This window comes from Centroberyx affinis, unplaced genomic scaffold (genome assembly GCF_046629955.1).
Source record: "Centroberyx affinis isolate AG114_WGS23_722 - 3 ecotype Tasmania unplaced genomic scaffold, CSIRO-AGI_Caff_v1 ptg007778l_1, whole genome shotgun sequence".
NCBI classification, from domain to species: Eukaryota; Metazoa; Chordata; class Actinopteri; order Beryciformes; family Berycidae; genus Centroberyx; species Centroberyx affinis.
The window spans coordinates 37437-63542 of record NW_027283910.1 but is presented as its reverse complement, the minus strand read 5'-3'; the positions used below and the strand labels follow the sequence as shown (position 1 = coordinate 63542).

The window sequence follows — 26106 nt, the reverse complement described above, 5'->3', positions numbered from 1 at the left end:
TACTATTACAATAAATCTGTGGCGGAGCAAACCCATGATTCCTGACTGGGTTTTGTTGGAAATGACTAGTTTTATCCTCCAGGACTGTAAGCTGGCTTTGGCGTCTGGTAGCTGAAACATGGCCCACTCGAGGCTTTCCTGCTCCGGACACCACACTCTTGAGAAATACTATAAAACGACACACCATGTGCCACTATGCCTCTCATTTATGTATGTTTCCTACGCCAAATGAGATGTACGCCTTGTTTCCATATACTGTATATCCTCTTGTACCAGGCTTGTCCTCATGCTTCCCAGTGTACGTTCTTGCACCTAAAAGAATGGAAAAAAAAACACCCTCGCTGCTCCGCTGCTACATCGGCTGCATCCATCAGTTTGATCTGCCACACTGCGAAATCTTATAGCACAGCTGAGCAAAAAGGCCTCTAGGAACCACGGGAACAATAATCTGTTGTGTTGTGACAGGGAGATGAAGCGGAACTGAGGTATTGTACATCGACGCACTGCTCACAAATCTGTTTCCTTTATGGAACCACACACCTGGGTCCATATCTCTCCAGCACTTCTTCTCTATGCTGCGGTCCCAGCTTGTCTCTGTCCGATTAAGACATCTCTCTCTGCCTCTAGTACGACAGAGACAGCAGCCCTATCCTACTTCCTTCTCAAGAAAGACTAAAGAATGCGAATGCAGCAGTTGACGGGCCAACCAACTGCCAAATGATCCAAAAAGTTCTGTATCTGTATCTCCTTAACCTCTACTTTTCCCTTGTTTAAATAGTGGGGGCATGAAAAGAACAGACTGCCCATTCCCTGTTATAAGACGAAGATATTATATACACCAAACTGTAAACCAATGAAAAGGTGCCAAGGGTTTTGGCCGTGGTGATGTCCTCAAGTCCAAAATGTCTTCATCCGCTTCATTCAGGATCCTCGGTTCAAATCTTTGGATCTTCCCACGATGAATATGAGCTATCGCAGGAGGGTCAACCGTCCCCGACATGCTTCTCCTAGACTCCACCACAAAAAAACGCTGAGAATGGGAGAAACGTACAGAAACTGAAGCTTCCACTGGCACCTCGAGGACTGGATGGATCATCTATGGAGAATCTGCAGGGACTGTAAGCTGTGTAAACCCCCGTCCCTCTCCAGTCAGTCAGTCAGTTAAGTCAGTCAGTCGGTCGGCCTCCCTCCCTCCCTCCCTCCCTCCCCAACCCAACCCCCCCTGTCCCCGTCTTCCTCGTCATCCTCCCTGCCGCGGTCCGTCACTCAAAACGCTCGTAGTTCCTGGTCTGGCGGACCCGTGGGACCATGTCCAGCAGCAGCCTGCGGCGTAAGGAAAGGCTTTTTAGATAGCGAGGGGGAAATCAACGGCTCCATTACTCTGCCATATAAGTTTTACCCCAACATCCAACATAGTCATGTAAAGATCAGACACTAGTGTGATGGGTTGAGCGCTTACTTGACTCCATAGGCCAGGATGATGAGGCCTATGAGGACGCCTATTGTCCCATCCAGGTACCACACCTTGGGTTCATGCTTGAATACCTCGGCACTGATGAGAATGGAGAAACCCATGACTCCCCCCACCAGGGAGTTGAAACCTGGACAGAGAAGACAAACGCCTGGTTCAACCTTGGTGTCTTTCTTTAAAGAACAGCATCTGTAAGTTCTTGTACATAAACAGAATGTTAATGTAATGGATCAAATAATGCCTAATGTTCTCTGCTGAATTAAATAGTCCAGGTCTTTGCTTTTGTTTTTCTCAGTCCAGAAACCCTAGAGAGGCAGCAGCAACCTCAGACTGGACCTACAGTCTGTGGATGAGGATTCTTGTAGCCTCGGTGTTGGAATTCATCCCTCGTTACTTTGAGGCTTCCCTCTGCAGCGCTGCGGTGTGGACAGCTGCGGTCTACAGCAATATAAACACTGTGGGCTGGATCTACTGAGGTGAAAGATGCTTCGACTGCCTGTCAGATATTGAAAGGTCAACCTCGTAAGACTGAAATTCAATTGACCGCCACCCCGTTGCGGTCATGAACTGGTGCGTAATACTCGAGTGTTACAGACATGTAAAAAAAGGTAAGAGTACTGGCAGATTTATTGTGGTGTAAATTCACGAGTAGTACGCATGATGTGTCACTTTGGAGGTCACACTTTGATGCAATTTCTGGGAACTAAGCACGAGTAGAATAACTGTCCACACATCTGGGCGGACAGGCTCACATAGAGGTGAATGGAAGATGTCAGGTGGCCAGTGAGTGTTTTGCTCACCGAGAGGAATGGGGGCAATTTGTAAAAAAAAAAAAAAATCATGGGCATCTTATCTTAAGCATGAATTCTCTATTATAAGATTAGATTTGACTCAGGCAGTAGAGAAATGAACTCTATATGAAATGAAAAAAAAACAACTGGAACTTTAAAAGAAAGTTCAGGACCTAATGTCTTTTGGAGTGATTAGCTAGTTGGTGCTGTATAGGTTTATAGGCTTGTGTGTGTGTGTCTGTGTACCTACCATCGGTGATGAGGGCTCTGCTGGTGAGCACCTTGCCGAGCATAAACTTGATCACAGCCAGGATGATGCACACCAAGCCACTGACGATGGACACACTGAACAAGAAGTCATCCTGACAGAGGGACAGACAGGCAAACAGTGAGCGCAGACAGCTATTAGCAAGTATCATGGAGGAGAACTCTGTCTCCACTGCCCAAGAGGGTCATCAAAGGCTCTGACCCTTGATCTCCTCACTGTTGGTTGCTTGTCATTTGGGTGATCTAGGTATTTAAGCTTACTCTCCATTATAAGTCGCTCTGGATAAGCGCATGAGCTAAACGCCTAAAATGTAAATGTGAATGTAAAAGGGAAGGCCAGAGGAGGAGGAGTGGAGGAGAAGAGAGAGCTGCAGAGCACTCAGAGCCTCTGCGGCAGCATTAATATTGCACTATGGCCTTGGAGCCATGAAAAAGCTGCCTTGGCGAGGTTACAGACATCACACAGCAGCCGCGAGAAGACTTCATGCTGCATAGTCCTGAGTCACCGTTTACCTGAGAAAACAAAAATCTGAATAGCAAGATCTCTCAGAAATAGCACTGAATACATTTTGCAACAATAAAAGATACAACTTCCATTTCAGCGAACGCAGCCATTTTCCCATTTACAGCTGCACCGGGCGAGATTTTTATGTAAAACTACATCTGTCGTATCAGGTTAAATCACAAAGTGGTGCTGCAACAGAGAAGAGCATCCCATCCCCAGCAGCTGAGACACCGTAGATTCGCCCTATTTACATAATAACATTTTGGTGTGGGGTAACGCTGGTGGAAAATCTCCACAAACAAGAAGTGATGGATCAAAACTTAAGAGTGAAATATGAAATTTCTCCTAAACAGCAGAGACCTTGATTGAGAATACAATGTGGATCATAGTTCAATTATTTTGGAAAGTTCTGCTTCCAATTTTGAATCAACGGTACCTACAACCTGCATATTTAAAAAAAATGTGCCTTTTATTTGAGTTGAAATGAACGAGTGCACTCTGTGAAGCGCTGTCAGTTTTAATGGGAGGTGCTGCCCCCCAAAGTGACCTTCTCAGCCATCGGGATTCAAAGAGTTTTATGTCGGAGTCAGTCAGAGCTCAAGCCAGGGCTGGCATTTCGGCTGCTGGAGGGCAGGGGGAGGGCTGGGCGGAAACCCCCATGGGAGAGGGAGACGCACGCACACACACACACACACAGATCACAACAAACAGAGCCTGCCCAGAATTGGAATACACTTCTTGACATTTACATTTGACAAGGCAATGAGAGATCCCTGTGCGGAATATGAATATGATGTGGAACCTATTAAATGTTCTCTCCTTTCTAAAAGGGGGCAGTCAGGTGGGCCAATTAGTGTATATAAGGAGAGAGCAGACAGAGGGATTGTGAGACTGAGAGAAAGAACCATTGCAATGAATTTAATCATAGACACATATTCATGAAATGTCTAAGAACCAAGGCACTGATCCAGGAAAAATGATTTGAATGGATTTCATAAGCCCATGGGTGGTAGAATTTTCTCCCATCAATTGAGGACCATGCAATCCTTTAATTGAAGTTGAAGCATGCAAATCCCAAAGTTACAAGGTTTTCACATAACAACAACAACAAGTTTCTGTAAAGAGTCCTGCTCAGGGGTGGACGCTAACTGAAACTAATTAGGCTCGGAAGACTAACTGAGCAGGAACACTCTGGCGTCATTTCAAACACCAAACATCCACCTCTGCATGCCCCCCCCCCCACCCCCCTTCTCTATCCCTCTCCTTCCTTTCTCTCTCTCCCCCCCTCCATCCCTCTCTCACCACAGCAAACCCAAGCAGCTGGGTCCCTTATTAACATTTCATAGCGAGGAGGAAGAGGGGGGGTGGCGCTACAGAGAACATAAACCTTGTTTCTAACATCGGCGCAGCGAGGAGAGTTGTGAAGCATACGCGGGCTAGGCTATATATAGCCTGTACTCGGATGCACCAGGACCCGGGCTGGTATAACCCGGGTGTCTGACAGAAGAGGAGCAGGTCTGCTCAGAAAAAAACACCGTCTGTCTGCTTCACCGCTCCCATATTCCGGCTTTGTTTATGCTTTGCTGCTTTTCCGTCTGTCAGCCGTGTCTCTGTTTCACTTTCCTTTGCCACAGGCTGAATCGATGGAATACGCAGTTGATCCAATACATAATTTATTTTCCTAGCACCTTGCTCTTACATGATCGCTCTATGTTCACGGGAATATTGTAAGGGCACTAAGACCCTGACCTTTGACCCCTGACCTTCTTATTTTTGGTTGCTTGTAGTTTTTGGTGACCTAGGTTGAAGTTTGTTCCATTGTTGCAGTCACTGGAAGTCATTCTGGATAACGGCATCAGCTGAAAGCTTGAAATGGAAATCTTTGTGGTTGGGTGAAGACCTCAAATCTCCTCAAATGTAAACTTTTAAAGTGGTAATCCACAAAATGCTGTGTTGTTTCCCAGAGATCACCTGTCAATCAGTACTGTCCAGTACTGTGACTTTGTCTTTTTCCTTGGATTTTTTGTTGATGCAGTTTGAGTTTCTCTTTTCTTTATCTGTTCAGCCATGGTGGCTATCACTGCTCATGCTAACTACCCAGTTCTTCTTCTGTTTATTCCAAACAAACTGCTGTTGCTGCTACCGGATACATAAACGCATCACTTCTTGTGAGTCAGACGGTTTTTCCAGGAAAGAGCTATTAGACACCTGGTGTTTGACAGCTTTCAAGAACTGGCTATAGGTTGAATCACTACTGTGTTATATCAAGAAAAACGGGCATTTATTTATATGATGTATGTCCTTTAACTGAACGTAAAACATGAAAATCACCAAAAAATTGACTTATGAGGTTTTACAGTAGAAATGTAGAGCATCAAGCTGAACTGAAAAGAGGCAGCAAAAGGCCTGGCGAGTATGAGGCAATAATCGCTGTAATTTAGTTCACCAAAGCATCATGATCCCATATTTACTGATCATCATCGTTACGTTCAGATCGTCCGCAGTGTTCCTAAGGAGATTACTATTGCCTAGCAACCGGGTGATAATGCTATTCCAGGAAATGTGAATGCTCCTGAGTCTTCGCACCTGAGATTTGTGACATTCTTCATCCAGCAGCAGCAGTAACACTCTCACACACTTTCTTCCTCTGTCTCTCTCTCTCGCTCACACACGCACACACAGACACACACATTTTAAATGAAATTCAGTATCACTCACACTATGCACACATTTGAATTTGTTTTGAGAAAGATAGGACTTTAAGACTAAAGGACTTTAATACAATATTCACGTACTAAAAGGGAGATTTTGCTTGGAGTGTACCCCTGTCTCCCTCTCTGTGCGTTCAGTGTCACCATGTACTACCACCTCCAAACACTGTAAGTGGGATTCACACTCAGGGTGACAGGGTGAGAATCAAACTCTTCCATTTTGATTTGCTTTTGACCGAAGAAGTCAAACAAAGCCAGACTGCTGCAGCTTGTCCTTTAGACTGTTACATTTAATGCCTTTCTACAGTGGAACACGGCAACAAAATCCATCAAAACAAGTCATTTAATCTGGTATTAAGTCATAAAATCTGAGTGAATATGAGAATAAGGCTTGTTAAAATGGACATTGCTGGGACTGATGAGCTGCTGTTTTTTTTAATTCAAATAACTTATATTATAGCTTATATGGCCCTCTATGTGCTGTTGCATGACCTTAGGGTCCATGGCATCCCATTAAATCCAACAGACATTGTGGTCATCAAATGCAAATAAGGCTGTTTTTCATTCATTTCAATTCCCTAAAGTTTTCAGCAATATAGAGCTTTATTTGAAAGTGTGTCGCAAAATGTTTGTGAGAAACTGTAGGTATGAAACTGCAATCTATTTTCTTAGTGACAAAACTTCACCATCACTCAACCAGCCTGTTTGTTTTGGCAGTGCTGTCTTATCCCTCGCTGTCATTTCCCAGCTGCTAGTTCAACAAGATATGATGCCCCTGTGCTCACAAAAAGCCCCAGATTGGAGCTTTAACGTTTAGATTAATGTAAAGAATTCTTGCAGAGTACGGGATTGGTTTTGGCTGGAGTCAAAGTCCTGGGGCAGAAACGTCCCATCTGCTCAGTAATAACTTTGAGCTGCGTAACCCTTGGACTCTGGAGACCGTGTTCACCGCTGTTCAGTTTGGCTCGACCTGCAAACCCTCCGCTGACCCCGCGCCACGTGACGGCGAAAGCTTGAAAAGGATCCAACCCAAATGCCGAGGGGGGGGGGGGGGGGGTATTTATACACCGAGGGGCTGGATCACACGGAATCCACCGTGTTACATCTGCACCCTCAGCGGATGAGAAGCCGGAGCGTCACGCAAAACACGCAAACAAGCGCGCTGCCTGCATGTTGTTTGTCTTGGACGCTGAGCGGTACACTCGCTTTTTGACAAGATATTATTAGATACGGGCAAACTGTCAAGAGAAATCCTCCTTTCTGGCAGACTGGTGGAAACTGGTATTACAGCGGGGACAGCAGACCCGTCCCGGCTTGCCAAAGTGCTTGGTAGTTTCTGGCCAAGCTGCAGAGCTGGAACTCATCGTGACTTTCACCCTACGAAGCTGATTATAAGTGGGTTTGATCAACACCTACATTTGGAAAAATGTTCAAAAAAGAAAGTGAGTGCTGCTTGTTGTTTGTTGCCGTTTTGTTATCTACCTTGATGCTGTCTGGTATGTTCTCCGGAGGTTTTTCCCTAAAGTTATAGCAGTTCAATGTGGGGGCGGTGAGCGGGATGAAACGGTTCAGCTGGCAGTAACACAGTGTTTTGATGCAAAATGGGACCAGCTACTGCCAAACTGTCTGTCCTATTAGTGTACTATTTGAATATATTTATGTGTTTTCAGTTATTTCCCTGTATGTTGAATGGATAACATAATCTATCCCATATGGTGGATGCTTTTATCCAAAGCTCTGTCCAATCCCCAGTGGTAATCAAACGCCAGTGTTAGAGCCTGGGATGCATATTGAGGAGAACATGTGACAACAAATCATAATCTAATCTAGTCTAATGACTACATTTTATGTGCAGTATTACATTACTTTCTGATTTCAATTTAGTAGCTGGAAAATGACCAAAAACACAAACCTAAACCTTTCACACAGCCTTTTCAACTTAGTGAGGACAAACTGAAGCCCAGTGTGGGTTTCATGCTGGTGGCTTTTTGAAGTCTTACCACTTCAGGCAGCAGCTTGGTGGCCAGGTCGTGGATGGCCTTACCCAGAATGCACAGGGAGGACAGGATGAAAACCACGCCCAGGATAACACAGGCTCTGTAGAGGAGAAGAGAGAGAGAGAAAGGGAGAGATGGAGAAAGAGGATTAAAATGTCTTCAATACAGTTTTTTAGTGAATTTATTTTTTTCACCATGCAATGCTATGGTGTCTTTGCGATTAATACATGACAGATTTAGTAGTGCAATATGCAAAATATGTTTTATTTTTTACATTTTGCCCACGCCATTGCTTTAGTCATCTCTTTACTGTTATCTTATGGAACAATCTTTATTCCTCCCCCTCTCTTTCTGGGGCTACATTTTCCATTCTAGTCATTTAGCTGAGGTCAACAGTAGAATAAGCTTCATTTCCTAAATCACCAACATTACAACCAAACTGCAGTAAGGGAGACAAGGGTCAGAGCTGCAGCACCCTGCTAATAGATGGAACACAATTTTCCTCTGACCCTAAGGGGATCCTGAATGGAAAAATGTGTTTCTCCCTCTCTCTGCTGACACTCTCAGAGGATTTATTTGGAGGAGGCAGATTCCCTTTAAACACTTTTACCCAATTAACAAAGCCTGCAGGGAGACGAAACACCCAACAACTGGAGCATCTGCACTGGTCATACATGGTTACATCCAGTGTGTGTGTGGGTGTGTGTCCTGGGTTTTGGCCGGAAGGTAACCAAGGCAACACCCAACATCGAGAAAGGAAGTCTACAGCAGGAGACGCACACACACACACACACAGGAGTATATATAGTATAAGGACACTGCACACACACAAACACAGTTTCTCGATTTCTCTGTTGCTCATACATACACAGTTTACTAACCACACACACACACACACACACACATGCCAGGGGAACTCTCAATCCCCGCTAACAGGCCACCCGTTGACTCTTTCCACACTGGATGTAAAAGCTGTCGATACACAGCGCTGCTTCCAGCTGCACAACACACAAAACACAAACAAAGCCGAGTGGAAGGTATTGAAGAGGTGCAGCCTCTGTTTCAGTCTAATATTACTGAAGAGTTTCTTTCCAAAATGCTAGACTGTGCTATCAAATGACTCATGATGGGTTTCCGAAGGCCAATAATGATGCTGATATTTTTGTACTGAAGTCGACGATAGCTGATATTTTGTGCCGATTTTCAATATCTTTAAATCTGACCTTTTCCATGGCAAAAATGACAAGTATTCAGTGTTTTGGTTGGAAAAACAGCATTTCGACCATGGGACACTAAAACTCTCCATTGAAACCCACTACTACTAATACTAACAAACTAATACTAAAAATAATAGATATTCATACATACTTGCATGTAATCAGATCAAAATGTCTCGGAATAAATTCAAGCTAAGGCCTTCCCATAGGCAACCAGTGCAGTATTGATCAATTCTACAATAAATATGTAATCAGTCAAACTGCATCATATCAGAGTCAGACGACACTGACTGGACCAGATCTGAGTTTTAGTAAAAGGCCAATATGGGTAAAATGATTTATCAGTCTAGGCTATTATCAAAGTCATATTTGGTCAAGCAAAGGCTTGAGTCACACACACAGGTGCACACAAGTTCAAATGCTCAAAATTTCACTTAGGAACAAAACTCGTTAATTTGTCTTGTTTTGGGTGTCTAGCTTGTAACCTTGGCAACTGAACCCGCACCTGGCCATCGCTACTCAGCCGCATCTCCTCCATCAGAAACAGACAGATAAAAGAGTAAAGGAGAATACCTCGGCTGCTTTCTCTCCAGTCAGCCGCTGGCGGTCTGAAAAACCACATGCGGGGAGGAGATGAAGAAAAATAATAATAGTGTCTGTGTGTGTGACTGTGTGTGTGTGTGTGTTGGTCTGCGCTCAAATGAGTGTGTGCACAGACCCCCCCCCCCCCCCCCCCCAACAACAACTACCTAATGGGCTAACTGCTACCATGATGCTACAGTAATGATGTGTGGGTGTGTGTGAGACAGAAAGAGAAATTCAGACGTGTGTGTGTGTGTGTGTGTGTGCTTATATGTGCACACATACAATACATGTCTGCTTAAGTAACTGTACACTTCCACGCTTTTTTCTGTGTTTACATGTTTCTGTGTATGCACATGTTCATATGTGAGTGTGCGTGTGTGTTTAGGTGCACTTCTTTGTGTGAGAGTGTGTGTGTGTGACACCCAGTTAGAAGCCTGGCCTCTTGGTGAAGCCAATTACTGGCTGCCGGGCTTCCTCGGCTTTGTCCGAACTCCCCAATTAGCGGGCGAAGTGACAGCGTCTTAATGAAGATTCACTTCCCTGCTGTGGGGTGAAATAATAACACAAGTGTTCTGATGTGGACGTTGGAACAGGAGGATTTAACACTGTATCTGTCAGACGTTCCTCTGTGGAAACACGGGCCGATGCTGGTAAAGACCCGGTCAGCTGTCGGATGAATCCCACAGTTCAAACTATCATGCCGCTAATGAGAGAATAGAAGGTGAAATGAAAGTTATTCAGACTAAGACGCCTATTTATCCGCTTCGACCCAGCTGATGGAAATGCACCTAATTCACATTTTATTTTTACGACATTTGCATAAAATTCGTTTGACAGAAACATAGCTTCTCTCTCTCTTGCTCTCTCTCTCTTTCTCTTCTCTCACCATCTCGGTTCGTCTCTAGAGGCGGTGATCTCATCCGTCGTCTCTGCGACAATTAGCACCGCAATACAGGACAGTCGCTCCTATGGGACCATGACTAGCGTCTGCTTGCATGTGCGTGTGTGTGTGTGTGTGTGTGTGTGTGTGTGTGTGCTGAGACCGAGAGACGTCACTGTACAAATCTGCCAGATGCTCAGACAGAAAGAAAGAGACAGAGATAGTGAGAATTCTTTGTTTTGTCTCAATTTGATTGATTCAGTAAATGCCTTTTTTTTGGTTGAATTTCAGTTTTTAAAAGAGCAACTATACACTGTTCCGGTCAATTCAAGCCATTATTAGTGATTGCTGTTATTGTTATAATTTTGCGTCTGCTTTGGCAATGTAAGACAAGTCTTATCATGTCAGTAAACCTCTTAGAATAGAAATGAACTGAACTGAGCTGGAAGTGAGAGACAGCTAGGTTTACACCACTTCCCTCTTTCTTTTCTCTCTTTCATTCTCCTGCCTGCTGCCGGCACCCTGTCCATTCAGCAGGCACTGAAAAGCCCACCTGCCCTCCGCACACACACACACACCCACACACACCCACACACACACGCAGACCATTCTAGGCCAGGTAGAGATAAGATGTGAGGCACTCGTCTGTGATCGGTCCCTGCGGGGCCGAGGCTGACAGACTTGAAGAGACCCACTGTCTGACACACTACTCCGCAGGACAAAGCAGCCCACACACACACACACACACACTCTCGCTCACACCTTACACACTTTCTCAGTTGAAACGGATTTCATTACTTTTCCGGGATTGTTTGGTCTTCCTTGATGGAATGAAGCCAGCTGTACCGGCTGAAACAAAGGCTCAAATATCTGCAGGGTATCTGCAGGTTTCAGAAAGCCATATTTAAGACGTTATAGGACCTTTTTAATGTATGATAATGATGGTGATGATTTTAAGACTAATTTCAAAACCAATATAAAGAAACAAAGCTGGTGAAACCACCCTATTTCTGATTGAACGTTACTTTAAATGTGCAAAATACAAAAAGAAAACCAGGAAACTAAATGTTAACGTGATAATCAGCAAGATTCTTGTTTTTCTTGATTTTTTAAACGGTTATTGCTCTGGTGTTTGTCATTGCATTTCCCAGAAATCACTTCACAACAACAGTAGTCGCCAGTGCTTTGGCACCACTGGACTGACAGCAGCTCCCAAGCCTACAAACAAACCAGCATGGGCCGTTCTACTGAGAGAAGTGAAGTGACTGCAAATAATAGAATGACAGAATGTCAGCTGCTTCAGAGCGACCATATCTACACAGACTGTAATGTCTGAAAATACATAAGTGTATCAAACATGTATTATAAAATGATGTGATAAGCGTTTGTTTACATTATTACTGAATATCTATTGCAGTCGATACCAAAGCAAATGTCAAGTCAAATTGTTGGCGAGGTTTTTAAGGCCTTAAATTTAGATCATTTATTTTCAGGCTTTTTAAGGGTGTGCAGATACCAAGAACTAAAAGTGATTTCCATCAAGGGTTTTGCAGCAGGTCTGACTGCACCGAGGTGAAAGCTGATCACACTCACATGTACTCGCGGTGCGCTGAGTGGACGGCGGCGGCGTTGCTGTACCGCCACAGTACAATGATGGAGGACAAGACGTCCAGCGTGGCATCGAACTGCAGGGCGAGAAAAACAAAAGACACTTCACATTCTCTTCACTACAACATACAGTCTTGCAAAAGCTTCACGGACTACTTACAGCAAATCCAAAAGCTGAAGCGCTGTGTCGCATGATGGAAACAGCTGCAAAGAAGAGAAAGAGCGGATGAAATATGGCTTGGTATCAATAGTAATCCATCACCGACAGTTTTGCATTGTTCATTCAAAACATATTCAAAGAAAAATGTCCTTGCTAGCCCAAATGTAAATCATTCATTGATGTTGTGTGCTGAAGCTGTTGAGAGTCTGAAGTGTGTCTACTGTTAAATGTTTCAACAATAGAAGCACACAGCATTTAATGGAGCCAGGTTACTACTGGAGATGAACCTTGGTTTTATAAAGAGGCGATGGGTTTCTGTCTGATTGTAGTTCATTTCACGTCAAAATATCCTACAGTGCTTCTGTACATTTTGTTCTGCATATTATCTTGTATTATAAATTTTATGTCAAGGTTTCCTGGTGCAATACTATTGATGTCTATATTGATGTACACAAGGCCAAAAGCAGCAAGTTTTGTTTCCTTTCAATCATGTAGGCTGCTCACATCAGATGCTTTATATTCCCAGTTGTTTCTGACATATATTTTCTTCATTTGGTCGTGCAGAATTTTGTTTTTTGGCTGGACACCGACGACAGGATGAAGATCTGTCGGGGTCAAAGGTGACTGCTGGCTTCACCCTGCCAAGCACAGCGTGGATCAGGAGAGGCCCTCATTAAAACCCCACTCAGACGACACATTGTTCCGGAAGCGCTCTGGCAGCCCGCAGCGAGGCCGCGGTCCGGGATATTGATCGGAGGCTTTGTTGTTTACTTGGAGTTGACTGCTCACAGGTGATTATCGTATTGAATAAGGCATTCTCAGCACATCGCTGTCAGTCCAGAGGCGTTTATAGAGGTCGGGAGGGATCAAAAGCAGAGAGACTAAGCAATTATACACAACCATGTGGATTCCTATCAAACTACTCACAGCACCAGGCCAGGTTAGTGATACTGTAAAACAGCTGGTCTAATGTAAACCTGGAAAAAGCTGTTTGAAAGATGTTAGGTGAAGCAATTTCAAGGTGCTTTGCCTCATACATAACCTCTTTGGTCATTTTTATCCTGCTGTGTTATCAATGATATTGATGTAAAAGGACAGGGAGGGGCTTGAGCTGGGTGGCGTATTGGTTTAGAGGGACTGCTCTGAAACTGAAAGGTCACAGGTTAGTTCCCCGCAAATGGCAAATGTGTCCCTCACCAGTCATAAGTCTTGTCGAAGTGTTGAGTAAAACAGCTTCCTTCCCGCTCATTGTAAGTCGCTCTTTGATTGGAGTGTCAGCAAAATGTCTAAGATGTACAATATAACTATATAGCTTTCCTGGTATGCTCCTGATTTACTAAGTTACCTGCAATAGAGGAAGATACAGATGAAGACAGTTTTAATCTTTCTAATTAAAAATGTTTTACTGAGCACTTGGTCCCATGTTGTTAGTATTAATATTGCATCAAACCTGCCAGGCAGGGTAAGATGCATTGTGTTAACTGATCTAATTCAGTTAACAGGGCTATCTGTATATGTGCCTGTCTTGGCCCAGTGATAGCGAGCTGCAGATTTGTTGAAAACAAACAATGCTATGTGTACCCACCCTGCATCAACCGCCCTGCACACACACACACACACACACTCGGAACAGCGGGGAGAGAGAACTGGGAAGGAGAGAAACGGAGAGATGTGAGGAGAGAGAGAGATGCAGATAGATAGAGAGGAGGGACTCTCCTCTCCTCCCAGGTTTATTTTTAGCCAACAGCAGACTCATTGGGGGCCAGCAACCCGCTTCAGCTTTTAGAGGCACACAGCCCTGAATGCATTAATATGGGATGGGTTTCATCCCTCTCTGTTGCCCCCCCTCCCTCTCTCTCATTATGTATGTATCACAACAAAGCAAAAATCATGATGTATTTTTAACTGCCTCATTCTCCGGCTATCCTTTTCTCTCTCTCTCTCTCCCTCTCTCTCTCTCTCTCGCCCCCCAGCCATCTCTTATTGTTTCATCTGTATTCAGTAGCTTTCTTTCGTTCTCTGCGCTGAATGCACAAGCATCCACTGCCCCGCCTTCGACAAGACCAACCTGATACAGCAACAGCAACCGGCTAAAACAAATGCCGCCTTCAAATGATGTTGAAAATATTGTTATTATAACAAAATGGTAAATACAACTGGGAAAGTGGGCATTTTCTATAACACCCAAGATGCAGAGATGAGATGTTAAGGAGGATGAGAGCATGGAAGACGTGTCAACAGTTGATGTATACAACAACTTTTAGCTAATAAAAACTCTACTACATGCCTGACATGCATTTTCTCCTCTTCATTCTGCTGTTGCAGCACCATGTAGCTCTGTGCCACTTGATTAACAAAACTGAAACAACAGACACCAAAAAAACTGCATTTGATACCTGGTCCATTTTGTTATTATTTCTGACCATTTGAATGTGCGACAAGTCGTATTTATGACTTCTGAACTCGAAAGTAGGAGCTTAAGAGAAGCACCTGAAGGCAGCAAAAGTGAATGTATAGTGGATAAATGGATGAAGGATAAGTCTTGTTACTTTAATGTAATGTTTCTTTGGCCTGAGAAGAGTTTAAGAACCAGGGCAAATATGATATGGTCAAATCACTCACAATTGACCTTAAATCAATGACAACAGTTTGTTTTATGTTAATTGATGATTTAATTTGAAACATGTCTCAGCTGCACCTATGACTCCATTCACTCTTCTTCTTACACAAATCTCAGGAACCATGTGAACATCACATGAAAACTAACAGTTTTCCCTAAACATGTCTATTAAACATCCAAAGTGTAATGAGGCACAGTAGGTTAGAAACACTGTCATCCCATTATTCAGCTTTTAAAGGTATTTTAACGCTGAAAAAGAGTGAAACCATTCAAGAACATTTGTGAATATACTTACAATGTATTGTAATTGGAGCTGTAGAAAGGAAGTTTTTTTAGAAGCTTATCCTTTGCATCACTAATCAAACCCCTTCTTAGGACATTCAAAAGGTTTTCATACCATAGTTTTTTCTACAGTTAATTTTTTCCTTTTAGCTCTACCAAAGCATTGTCTTAATTCCTAAGAGGGTGGAGAAACCCTACTTGTCAAAAAGCTTCAACCCACTGTGCCTCCGCTCTGAGCGTTGGCAAAAAAAGATGATATGACAACAATAAATAGAAGTTGACAGCTGTTAGATTAAAAGTAAATAGAGTGCGAGGGACTGTACATAGAGATCTAGGTGTGGCGGGTAATAGAGAGAGAGAGCCAGCGTGCGACAGCGTCACGCATCCTTAACAGTTGGCACACCAAGAATTTAGCAGGCATGCAAGGCTTTGTACTTTTGTTTACATGTGAGCGACTTCTACACTTCACACAGTGGCATGCACATGCAAACACACACACACGCACACATAATGTCACCATCTCTCTAAAACACCTGGGCTAAAATGCGTAGTGAATGGATGGCAGCTTCTATTCCTATTTTGAATTGATTGAAACAGGACTGAATTGAGTCCCACCGTGAGACACACACACACACACACACACAGAAAAGGCACAAATACACATCTAATCCCTCTCCTCTTAACAGGCCTAGCGGTGTATGTGAAGGGTTTTATTCCAAAACCATATATATCCGTCTTGGGAGCAAATTTTTCCCACAGGTAATTTGCACCGCGTTTCAAAAACACTGCCTCTCTGGCCTCTATTTTGTACGTAAAGTTCTTCAGATGGCGAAAAAAACTTCAAACATACTCTGTGGTGATTTTTACTTTCATGCGACCGATCATTTTGTAAGAGTAGATGTTAGGTTTTTCAGATGGTAGGGATCATTTGGGATGGAAACCCCTTAGATCTGTCTTGGCCCCTAACGCCTGACTCCTCCTCGCTCCTTCATTAGGAGGAGAGAGAGAGAGAGAGAGAGAGAAGGAGCCTTCATCGCGTGGAAATGAATCTGCCACCGCTCTGCAGTCGTCAAAGCCGGGCCCGGCGATGGCTAATTGGCTCCCAAGAAAGCTGGGTGGGTGTCAGGGGCGACGGAGCTCCAGCATCGCACACACACACACACACTCTCTCTCATTTCCCCCCTCCTCCTCCTCCTCTTTCTCCCATCCCCTCCCACTCTGTCACATCTGACAAGAGAAGCAGGAGAACAGAAGATGAAACGGCGTCTAAGCGATGCTGGTTCGTGGGCTGCTGTTGGAGCTGCAGTCTGACGATGCATATTGCTGAAGTGCTTCACTATCCAGGTTGTTTTACAGTGATGTTTGTCTCGCTTTGCTGGTGTAGCCTTGTGTTTTCTATGAATGTATACATCATTCATTCATTCATTCATCCAACACTGGTTTTGTCAATTCTATCCTCTTCTATTCTAACATTGGTCTAGTCGGCATTGTATCTACAGTTTACAATTTTTGCCATTCTGTGTGTATGTGCAGCATGTACTGTATATTTCAATTATTTTGGCTAGTCCCACATACATACAAATACCAGAGATGCAGTTTATCTATTCTAATCTGTAGTGAACTGGACTGTTTTCCAGTCATACCAAAGCTCAACTAGCTCAATTCAGGGAGCTGATTTGATGACGAAGCAGGGTGCTGCCAGAAATTCTGGGTCCCCCAAAGAGAACCACAAGGAGTTGGAAATCTCTACTGATGTAAACTGTCTGTGTGTGTGGGAGTTGTGGATGTTAAAAGCTACTTCTCTTCCAGTTCATTCTCCTTTTCTTCCCCCTTGAGATAAACTCCCCTTGGCTGCTGTCAGATTTTAGTCTTGGTGAGTCTTGGACAACTTCACACTACACAAGCCCGACCAGACTGGACTGACAAAATGAAAACATGCCTGGAAAAAACAATCTTCTCTGGTTCTGGCTGGTCTGGAGTCGTGGGTAAGGCCAAATTTTCCGGTCTTTAGCCCGTTCACACTGTAAAATAATCTGCATCAGGACGGTTCAGTCTGGCTAACCTAGCCTTAACTTAGTACAGTAGCACCTTTGCTGTCTGAAGGGCCGCCAACGGCTTGGGGCCCCATGGAAATGCCCCCCCTCCCCTCTATTTACTTTTGTGTGCTAAAGTGAGGTAGCTGCACCTGCACGTCAAGAAAGAAATTCACACACACTACTCACACACTCACTGCAAGTCACAGCTGCTCTGTTTCATGTTTGCATAATGCTAATGTTTTACCGTGTGCATTACCCCAATCAGTCTTTCATCATGTAGAGCAGACATCTATAGGGAACAGCAGCAGGTGGTGGAGACTACAAGGGTCCTCATATAGACTTACAGCCACCGTGGGGCCCTAACAGAGCGGCCTTTCATCTGCTATGGTCAGACACAATGTAATGTTCAGCGGGCCTGTGTAGCTCTATTGGTGCAGCACAGCACTAACACCGCCAGGCTGCGGGGCTCCAATCCCACTGAGGCCCAGGTCCAAACATGCAGCGCTGTACATTTCTTTGGATTAAAGTGCCGACTCCACAGTCTCAAACCTTTAAAATCCTTCTCTACCTCGTCTGCTTCTCTTCATCTACACCTCCGCCTTTGTGATTGGTATAGATTTATCTCATCAGTGTCTCTCATGAAAAGAGTGTCCCTAATATTTTGTACATTCAGTGTATTACAGTCTACTTTGATCAATATATGGCGCAATCTGGGGTGATGTAATCAGCTTATTCTTTGACTGTCAATTTATTTAGCCAAGAGCGAGAGAGTAATTTGTATGGTGATATTAATATAGTATTCATAAAGTAATATTTCCATTTGACACCCTCTCTTGAACACATTAAATATAGACTAAGAAAAATGTTCAAATTAGACTGACTCATTCCCTTTTCATAATTCAGGTCAGCAGTGATGGAACGTTTCACAAAACAGTGCTGGTGTTTTTTTCTGTGTTGCTTTGTTCTGGTTGTTTTCTATGCGTTTGCTTTCTTCGTCTCTTGTCGATTTGTTTATTCCTTTGAAAGGCATTTTGTTTTGCGTGGTTTACTTTGTGATATTACTTTTTGCGAGATAGAGTATTATCAAGAGACTGTCCAAGTATAGCGCTAACAAACACAGTCATGCAAAGAACAAAAGTTGAGGATTGAGCGTGATGCTAACACCGCCTAGTTAAGGTATAATATGATTGTCTCTGCCTCTGCCCAGACTGGAAATGTATTCATTTACTATAAGACACTCTGAACACATTGCTGCTATCATATTTAACATTCTATACACACAGGCTTGTTCCCTGTGGACCAGTGACATTTACAGAGGGATTATGAGCGTTGTGTGTCCTCCGCTGCTTGGACAAACTTGCTATAAGTTTTATGGCACATTGTGTTGTTGGGTGGATGGTATGTTCAGGGAGTTGTTTGCTACGGAGTGTTTATTTCCAGTCAAGCGAAGAGAAGAGAAAGTCACAGGTAATACGAGAGAGAGGAAGGCTGTTCATTCTAACATCAGGATCACGCTTCATCTGTAACACAGTTTGTGTTGCTGCAAAACTATGCAACAGAATGATGCACCAGTATCCTCTCATTTGCAAGGAATGCACTTCTATCAGAGAGGAATGCATTTAACATATCAAGCCTATGGTAACTATGAAGCAGACAGGCGGACACACACACACACACACATAATAAAGAGAAGGAAGGAAACTAGCTATCAGTGAAGCAGGCCTGCTCGGCTCTGCCAGCCTTTCCTCATCAGAACAGGAACTTGGCGAAATGTTTGAAACAACACGGACTGGCCTCAGGAAGAGGCTCTGATTTTCAAAACACAATCCCTCCGTCTTCCAACCACTTCTCTCCAACAAGCCGCTGGGTCGCTACACTAAATCTCCACAATGACCCAAAGGGCAAAACTTGGGCCAGCTACAAATTGCTACAAATTGTAGCTGTTGTAATTTCATCCTGAAACACTCGCTCCAATTATTGAACCAAAGTGTTTTCTTCATCCCGTTTTGTTTTTCTCAAGAGGGCGTCAAATGGAAATGAAATAATCATCACTGTGGGTAATGACACTGGCCCAGAGTGACTGCAAGGCAAATCAGTGTATCTACACACAGACTAAGCCTTATCCTCATTGGCATCTTACACTGCTCATTTCTGTGACTGATCTGCAAGTAGTGCAGGGTTTCATTTATGACCAAGACGAGGCAAAATGTGACATGCAAGATCAACGCATTATACGCCCTATTATAGGAATCCAAATGTCCTCTATTTACATACATATATGATCCAAGATGTTTAATGTAGACATTGTTACATTCTTGTTTAAGGAGTTGAATTTAAAGTTATTGCATTTTCAAAAATCCATCTTTTTTTAGGGTTAGATTTTAGGTTTAGGGTTAGTAATCCAGTAAACGCATCACAGCCATTCTTGTTCCTGATTGGCTCCCTCACTAAAGAATCGCTGAAATCCACCCAATCAGGCCAGTTCGCAGCATCTGGACTGGAAAGCCTCCACACAGCAGATTTGCCTCATTTGAGTTAGAGGAGCTGCTGCTCTCGGCCAATCAGGGTCCAGCATTGGGCCTGTTCTGCCTGTGAGACTAACTAAATTATATTTACTCTACTTGCAAAAAATCTTATTATCCTGAGTCACAATATATTTGGAAACAAATCATGAAAATGGAATTACTTGACACCTTTAACTCCTGTGAACCTTTCCTGCCCCTCACTCAGCGGCCCTCAGCAGCATTAGAGGGAAACTCTCACTTCATATTTCTGCTCATCTGTAAACTAATGTTGAGGTGGACAGGCTGTGCTGCAGCAAAGCCTGTCCTCCTTACTTATGCATCTCCTATCAAGTACTGAATCTGCACTTACTGCAGAGGAAGAAGCGGCATCAGTTGAACATTGCAGTGTTTCATGTTGACTACGGATCTATTGGACAAAACTAGATCGATCTGATCTCGATCTGAGATATTTCATGAACCGGATACTTGGACAAATGTCCTCAAATGTGGGTGCCATCACAGAGTTAGTTCAGATATTTGAATTTATCTCCAAATTTGACCAGGTCTAACTGGCTTGAAAGCCATTTTGTGAAACTAATTCCGTAGGGATTCATTTTCCCTATAACAAATCACACTGAGAGGATGAAGGACGGGGTGTAAAAGTCTGAGAGGCAGTCAGTACTCTCCCCTGTCTGTTCTCAGTCTCAAAGCCCAGAGTGAGTCATCGTATCCGTGCATGGGGTCTCATCCTTGACACGTCTGAGGGAGGTTTAACAAAAAGAAAAATGTGATAGTTTACAAGAAAGGCTCCCCCGTTGGAGCTCAAACTTATTCTTTCTGTTTTCCGCAGGAGAATGTGACACTCTGTACAAGTATTAGAAAAAAAAAAAACCTGTGATTTTGCGTAAAAAGGAGCAACTGAGGGGGAGAATTCACAGTCTTAGCTGCAAACCTGCTTGATTCAAAATAGAAGCAGTGGGAGGCTAAAGGTTAAAGAAGCGGGCTGGTGGGCGGAAAGTCACTGGTTCAAATCCCCTTAGGTGCAGAAATGAATGAGCAATGTTCTGCCCATTGAGATGCCCTTGAGCAAGGCATTAAACCTACACTATAGAGGACTGTGGTTGAACTGGGAAGCTTCCAGTGGTGAATGTAAATACTCATGTAAGCGCATGAATATCGAGATGGGTGCTGCTGAAAATGAGCACATCTTGGCCTGAGTTCTATTATAATGAGCATTTTCAGTCCTACTTTACATTTTAACATTCAGAAAATAATAGGCTATAGTGGAGGCTATAGGGCTACTGTGAGACCGATAAATGAGGGAGGCTTCTGCAGTACCTACCACTGCACCACACACACACATACACACACACACACACACACACACACACAAAGTATGCACATACTTACACATACTTTCTGTTAGCACCAGCATGGATGACAGATTTGTCTTACAATCATATTCACCGTGTCAGACAGGCTTCATTTCCTCCAATGACAATTTCAATTAACGGTCTGTTGTCAAACTTAATTGGAAACTGATTTTCACAATTAAACACTAACACTGTTAAAAAAACAGCAGGGGTCAGTTTTGTTGTTTGGTGATGTATTTTAACTGGCCAAATATAGACAATGTGACGTTGAGATATATCCATTGCAGCTACTGAAAAATTGTCAGCTATCTAAAAGATAAGCGGTAAAAGTCAGATGTTCAACAATCATACAGGGAGAACTCCATCATAGAAGAGGAAAAGAAACCAATTTGTCCACCAACAGCAGCAGAAAATAGACCAGAATGCAATGCAGCCGCAAGACATGCTGTGTTTTGAGTCGTTTTTCTCGACTGGCAACGACATTTAGCACTATCGCTATAGTTATTGCTCTCTCCACCTACGCTTACTGAATGTAACAGGTTTAGGCCCGTTCTCTGGGGGCTGTCAAAAGTCATTCTGGGAAATGTAGGAAATCACTGACTGAAGTAGAAGTAAACAAGGTAGGTTGAGGGGAAGTTGGTAAACCAAGAAAGTAAATTACAACACAATCACAAAATAACTCTTGGAATGCACTGAGCATCACAGATTGATGATAAATAACAGTGTAAGGTTACCCAAGGGAGGAGAAGTTCTCAACTGTGACAATATACTTCATCCTGGGCTTTGATGTTCTACCAAAATTGACTGTTAGGTTGTTTTCCAGCAAAGGTACACATCCTCAGTCATCACTGAACTGCAATGCCTCAAATGGTGAAAGGAGAATTTCCTGGACAAGGCATTCATGTCTGTGCTTTCAAGTGTTACTGTGTAATCAGGCAGGCTGTGGGTGCATTGGGATTCAATGCTGGGTGTCAAACTGGGCAGCAGGGTGGCACAGTGAGTAGGGAGACTGTTCTTCACCTGGTAGACCCAACAGTAAGTGTCCACCCTGCTGAAGTGTCCTTGAGCAAGACACTGAAACCCTACCAGAATTACAAAAAAACAGCAAAAACAAAGAGAAGACAGAATCACTCAATCCCTAAGTGGTGAATTTGTTAAAATTGGTGGGAGGGTTAAGCAGTGTTTCTGCAGTGGTACCCTGAATTAAGTGGGATCCATGGCAAGTGCTCATTGCTGTGGTGTTTTCCCAGGAAAGGATAGGTTGAATCACTATTGTGTTACATCAACTAGTGATAGAAGGTGGCAAAACCGACCATTAAACTTCCCTCCTTACCTCCAACACATCAACCCAGCTAACAACAGTGACTCTGATATGCTAAGAGGAGTGTGACAGGCCTATGAGGTACTCACTGAAAGCGGCTATGGCCAGAACGATGGTGACCACGATGGACACCCAGGACACCCACAGAGCCTTCTTGCGGTAGCTCTGCGCCTCATGGGGCTTCAGTCGCATGCTGCTCTCCAGAAGACCTGCCGACAACAGCAGCGCAGGGCAAACTGATCTCAGGACACCAGCAATATACAAAATACAACAGATGACGCTATAGCAAGATCAGGAACAGGGACGTAACTCTTAATGAGGTCAATTTATTAGTATACATCACAGTAAGTAATGTCAAACTGGTGTAAATTATATAAAGATGGGGGGAAAAGCATGAATGAATGCTTTTCTGGAAATATAATTGATATTTGTTTATATTGATGGTTGTTTGCCTTATGATGATCATCAACATGGTCATGGTTTACCCACCTTTTTAACGGATTATACAGTAATAAGACTACAGTAATCTGATTGCAAAAATGCTAGTGGTGATTTGTTACAGTTACTGTTAACATATGCTTTTGAAAAAATAAGTGATTAGTAAAAAAAATAGGTGATTAATAAATGTCACAAAGTTTAATATAGTGAGATAACTAATACAATTTTACCCATCTTCAAATAACTGATGCTGGTTGCTGGTACATATGGGTCTGTAGATTGGGAAAAATGTTCTTTTAACTATATAGTCTATAGATTTGAGAGTCAAAGTAAACCAAAAGTAACTGATAATCAAACTGCATTCCATCATTTTAACTTGTGCCTGTAGCCTTCCCAAGTGCGAACTAAAACATCAACAGTTGACTTAAGGCATTTGAGTCAGCATTCTTTATGCATAGACATCAGTTTTGGTATGGCACCTTAGCCTAAGGGAGTCCAAAGTTGATCTTGTGTTTTTTATCATTAGACTGGAGAGTAAAGAGCAAGCAAAAATCGCCAGAAATTTGTTTGTAAGTCATATCTAAAAAAAAACAAAAATCACATCAGGGGAACATTCAGGACCAAACTCACTATACTGTATGAGTCTGGTAACCTACTAATAAACAGGGTTGGGTACTTTAAAAATGCATTGCATTACAGTTACCTAATCAGAATTGTAATTAGTAACATACCCAAACTCATGAATGTATTCTGATTACTTTCAGTTATTTTCAGATTAATTTGATATATTTGAGGTATAAAGGAATAGAATAGAAAGACATTTATTTCAGGTCTGCATACACATTGTCCACATTTTATAAAGACATAAAACATCTGCCACTGTTTAAATGGACTTCTGAGTTCAGTTCTGAGATTCACTTTAAAAGTATTCCCAGAGGTAAGCATAACATTCACAAATATCTGTAATCAGAATACAATATTTTGGGGTAATGTAACAGAACACAGTTAGCCCTCCTGTATCTGTTTTGCATTTAAAATACCTAACAAGAATTCCGTTACTACCCAACCCTGCAAATTATTAAACACATCGACCGTAATAATATCCTGTAATCAGTCATTGTCTTGTTTATAAGCGGTTTGGAAGTTTTGGTAGCAAATACTTCAAGGGCTTTGCCATAGCAAACTGAATAAATCTGCAGGATAGATTTCCACTGCATGTACAGGAATGGGGCTTACATTTCACAATACTAGCTATTTACTGTATACCTGTGCGCACTGGCCACGGGCTACTGGTCCAGTCTGAATCTAACTAGCCTGTTTTAAACTTTCGGCTAATTGCCCACAGCCTACCTTGGTCCTCTATGCTGTCGGTTATCTTCATCTCCTGGTCCATCTTGAAAGCTTCTCCCTGACTTTCTGTCTTGGGCTGCTGTTGGGAGTCCGCCTGCTCGCACTGTCCGTTCACCGCCGTGGGGTCCACTACCGTCGGGTCCGGGACGGCGGCGGGGTCTGGCGGTGTGGAGTCCGTCATTTTCCCGGTGAGTTACGGTTCAAGTGGGGCGCGCGAAGAATGTCACACCCGGGCGAGAAGTGCGAGCTGGCAGCGGGGAGAGACCCGGGGAGGGAGAGAGGAGGGAAGGCTGGCGGAGCGGCAGGTTCAGCGGCGTCAAGTCAACCACAGTTAGGCAGAGTATGACCGGAAATGAACAGGTTTTGAATTCAAAATAAAAGCGTAAATATGTCACATGGGGAAAAAGAAAGGGTATTTGGGTGTAGGCCCACTGTCATGTCTTATCTTGTCATGTCTAGCTAAAAGTTGTGTGTGTGTGAGTCGTTTTGAGTGATTTGGGGGCCCTATGTTGTATTTGGCACGGGCCTATGGTTATGAATATATGCTGGGAAAATAATATGGAAAACAACAGGCTAACAATAGGCTCAATAGGAACAACAATAGGCTCATTGTATTATCACTTAGTCTACTAAAGGGGGGTCCTTAATGTAGGCTATTCGTTATTCTCACTTTGGTCCTTTCAAGTAAGCTACTCAAAAAACATTACAACAGTCGCTATTGTAATGTGAAAACCTTTGAACCCTTTCTAAAGCCACTGGATAATTTCAACCATTCATGATAGTCAAGCTGACAATCAATTTGTTATTTTTTTTCTACAAAAGTATATTTTTTTCATCATAACAGGGTTTATTTTGAAAGTTATAACCGGAAGTCGTGTTTTTGTATTCTCTCTGGCTTGACACTGGTGATGTTGAGCGCAGTCTAGAAAAACAATAAAAAACATTTCACGCCAGACACGAATTCGCGAGGTCGTGATACTGCAACACTCGGGCTCTAATTACCGTTCCCGGTGGGTTTCACGAGACCCCTGCTCGTGCTGGAGGCTGGAATCCACGGGCTCCATTCGCCGCGCGCTCTGCGCTCTGCTGCGGCGCGAGGAAAAACATCTGTCCCAGGTGAATTCAATCAGACAACCGGTCCGGTGAATATGAACGGGCTCCGTTACTTATCTGTCACTTTTAAGTGTCGGGCTCGTTACTCAAAACATAGTGTATTAACAATTAGTTACTCGTTACACATCTCAAAAGTAATGTAGGCTAACTACTAATTAATAGGCTACTCATTGGGAGCAGAAATTCATCACACTACTCGTTACATTACTTTTCCCGTTACACCCCCCAAAATTGACGGTTGCGAGCTCGCGATAACTTACCTCTCCTGTGACCAAATAGCCTTCATGTGCGATGTTTTTCCATCGTCTCGCTTGATTAAATCAAAGTTCTGCCGTTTCTCATTTAGCCTAGCTCGGTGTGAGAGGTGGAGGACGACGGGAGTCTGATATTTAAAGGGGATAATAAGTAACGACTTATTTTTTGATTGGTATCTGGAATAACTGGCACACTCCTGGGGAAAGTAACGTCATTAGGCGTTGCTAAGATACGCGTTCCCGCCTAGTCACTTTTGCATGTAGGTACTTCTCTTCTTGACTAATGAATTACATTAAAAAAGGAAAATGGAACGAATTTAGCATTTTTTTTTAATGAATAGTCCATACACCCTTTTCATTTTTTTTCTTTATTGTCTTGGGGCCTGGAATGAAAACCTATTACTTCTTTCACTGTCATTTGGATAAAGGAAGAAGAAGAAAAAACAAGCCAAAAAAAGGCTCACCATTTCTGACAAATGAAACACTAAAACATTGATTTCATAAGTGTGCACACCTACACCTGCCCCTTATAACTGGGGGCTATAATTGTGTAACTAATCACATTCCAAAGTGTGTGCAAATCTAATGTGCCTTCATCTCATCAACTGGAAGTGATTCTAATA

General features: G+C 43.2%; 1 protein-coding gene across 1 annotated transcript; it reads right to left on the bottom strand.

Moving 5' to 3' along the window:
• Positions 1-1262: 1262 nt before the first annotated feature.
• Positions 1263-24297, bottom strand: LOC139639823 (transmembrane protein 163a). The gene is made up of 8 exons (XM_071513974.1): positions 24117-24297; positions 22418-22537; positions 12193-12236; positions 12018-12109; positions 7746-7842; positions 2513-2624; positions 1460-1601; positions 1263-1323 (listed from the first exon to the last, which is right to left on the bottom strand). Exons 1-8 carry the CDS (start codon positions 24295-24297, stop codon positions 1263-1265), a joined length of 849 nt encoding a protein of 282 aa, XP_071370075.1.
• Between the last annotated feature and the right edge of the window lie 1809 nt (positions 24298-26106).

Coding starts and splice junctions, on each gene's coding strand:
- LOC139639823 (XM_071513974.1), bottom strand. CDS start 24,297: ATGACGGACTCCACACCGCCAGACCCCGCCGCCGTCCCGGACCCGACG. Junction 12,237..22,417: donor TCTGGCCATAGCCGCTTTCA/GTGAGTACCTCA, acceptor TCTTCTTTGCAG/CTGTTTCCATCATGCGACAC. Junction 1,602..2,512: donor CAGAGCCCTCATCACCGATG/GTAGGTACACAG, acceptor TTCTCTGTCCAG/GTTTCAACTCCCTGGTGGGG.